General features: G+C 35.0%; 1 protein-coding gene across 1 annotated transcript; it reads left to right on the top strand.

Annotated features, from left to right (window-relative positions):
* The first annotated feature begins 514 nt into the window (after window positions 1–514).
* Window positions 515–1,968, top strand: LOC109157881 (receptor-like protein 12). The gene is made up of 2 exons (XM_019305733.1): window positions 515–723; window positions 782–1,968. The coding sequence occupies exon 2, from the start codon at window positions 835–837 to the stop codon at window positions 1,669–1,671; it is 837 nt and encodes a 278-aa protein (XP_019161278.1). The 5' UTR covers window positions 515–723; window positions 782–834; the 3' UTR covers window positions 1,672–1,968.
* The last annotated feature ends 244 nt before the right edge of the window (window positions 1,969–2,212 follow it).

Below are 2,212 nucleotides of genomic sequence, written 5' to 3'. Positions count from 1 at the left end.
CACAATTTAATTCTTTGTTAAAAATTATGTTAATTGACTATTAAAAATAGAGTCATAATGGTAGTTTCTTATCTTTAATCTCATTTGGGGTGATTTCTTCTCCATCCCCTTATTAAGACCCATGAAGAAATGTAAATCTTCGCACTTAAATCAATTTCAACTCTAAATAAATAAATACAGAGTAAATAAATATTTGGGTACGAAGATTTACATTTCTGCGTAAATCTTAATAAGGGGAAGAAGAATGAATCATCCCAAATGGGACGAATAATGAGAAATTACAATTATGACCATATTTCTAACAGTCAACTAACATAATTTTTAACAAAGAATTAAATTATGTAAAACCATCAAAGTCGAGAACTAAATTGAACAAAAAAAATCATTTAAAACTAAATTGAGTAAAACCACTATAGTCCAGGACTATATTGGTATTAACTTCATAAATGAATATATCCAACTTTATACCAAAGACTCAAAGTCATCTATACAAAAAACACAAGGATGTGTATGAAAACGCCAATTTTGGTTTGGAGCATATTTCATTATCTGACAATTCACCATTCCACAATATTGATTAAGAAACTTCCTATGCATTTTCCCAAGTCACTATCTTCATCTCTTTTCCCAGCCATTAGTTCAAGACTTGTACAGTTTCCTTAGCTTTTCTCTGAATCTGTTATCTCCATCCGTTGATTCTAAACTTCTTTGTTTTCCTTATTCTTCTCTCCCACATAAGTTGCTGCCATACCAAACAGAAGTTAAGTTTGGTGAGGTATATTTCCACAAAGATTTTGGTTTTTAGCATACGGGTGTCTGGAAAAATTGTTAAAGATGAAAATTTCCCTGCTTTCATGGATTCCCTTGATATGCTTGTTGCAAATAATATTGGGGATAGATATCATTTTTATATCCGGGCAATGCCAGAATGATCAAATATCACAGTTGCTGCAGTTGAGGACTAGCCTAAAGTTCGAGTCGGGGGCTCCAACCAACAAACTTGCAACCTGGAACCAGAGCACAGATTGTTGCCACTGGCATGGGGTGAAATGTGACAACTCAAGTCGTGTGATCAGTTTGAGTCTCGACAATGAAACAATTGTCAGCATTGACAATTCAAGCAGCCTTTTCAGTCTTCCGTATATTGAGGAGCTGAATATGGGTTTCAACTCTTTCAACTCTTCTCCGATTCCTGTTCAGATGTATAATCTTGCAAACTTGAGGTACCTGAATTTATCAAATGCTGGTTTCGGTGGGCAGATTCGAAGTTCAATCGGGGCTCTTAGTTCTCTTGTTCTTCTCAACCTTTCACACAATGCTCTAACAGGAAAAATCCCTAGAGAATTTGGAAATTTGACACTGCTTGAATCTCTAGACCTGTCAGCTAACCAGTTTAGTGGCGAAATCCCAGTGCAGCTCACAGAACTCTCGTTTCTTTCGTTCTTGAATCTATCCGTAAATGAGTTCTCTGGCAAGATTCCAACTGGCAAGCAGTTTCAAACTTTTTCAGAAGATTCGTTTCGAGATAATCCTCAACTTTGCGGGTTACCATTGAACAGAACTTGCACACCATCGGTGCCTACTCCTCATAGCTTAGGTTCATCTGAGGTAAGATGGGAGTTTGTAACTGCTAGTTTGGGTTTTGTTGTGGGTTTATCCGCACTTCTCTGACTTCTGCTGCATAACAAAATATGCAAAGAAATGTTCTTCTAAGGCTTTTTCGTCACTGACATCAAAGAAAAGTATTTCCAGGACGCAGGGAACAAATGCTGCAGACAAAAGCTCCAGTTTCAGAAACAATTTCAATTTTAATTTGTATAAGCATATAAAAAAAAAGGCAATAAGGTGTGTTTTCTTTCTATTTTTCATACTACTCCCAAAGCTTGTGTTAAAATGAAACATCTGTCAAGTTTAGTAATAACTTGTTATACAAAATATTCGGTGCATCTAAAGTTAAAATTCTTGAGAGGTGCTTGTATTATACAATTTCATTTTCTATTAAATTGAAGTTTTAGATGATATAGGCGTTTTTAAATTGTAAAGTCTTTTATCCTCTTGTATGTTGGTTTGGAAAAAGAGTTATTGAGCTAAATCTAGAAAATTTTATTGGTAAGTGGGTTTGCACCACTATTTATACAAGAGCCTTTCTAAAGCATATTGGCCCTGTTTGGTAAAATGGCTGTTAGCTAATAACTGTTAGTTATTAGCTTAT

This window comes from Ipomoea nil, unplaced genomic scaffold (genome assembly GCF_001879475.1).
Source record: "Ipomoea nil cultivar Tokyo-kokei standard unplaced genomic scaffold, Asagao_1.1 scaffold2792, whole genome shotgun sequence".
Taxonomy (NCBI): Eukaryota; Viridiplantae; Streptophyta; class Magnoliopsida; order Solanales; family Convolvulaceae; genus Ipomoea; species Ipomoea nil.
The sequence above is the reverse complement of the archived record's forward strand: the minus strand, read 5'-3'. Positions and strand labels throughout refer to the sequence as shown.

Coding starts and splice junctions, on each gene's coding strand:
- LOC109157881 (XM_019305733.1), top strand. CDS start 835: ATGAAAATTTCCCTGCTTTCATGGATTCCCTTGATATGCTTGTTGCAA.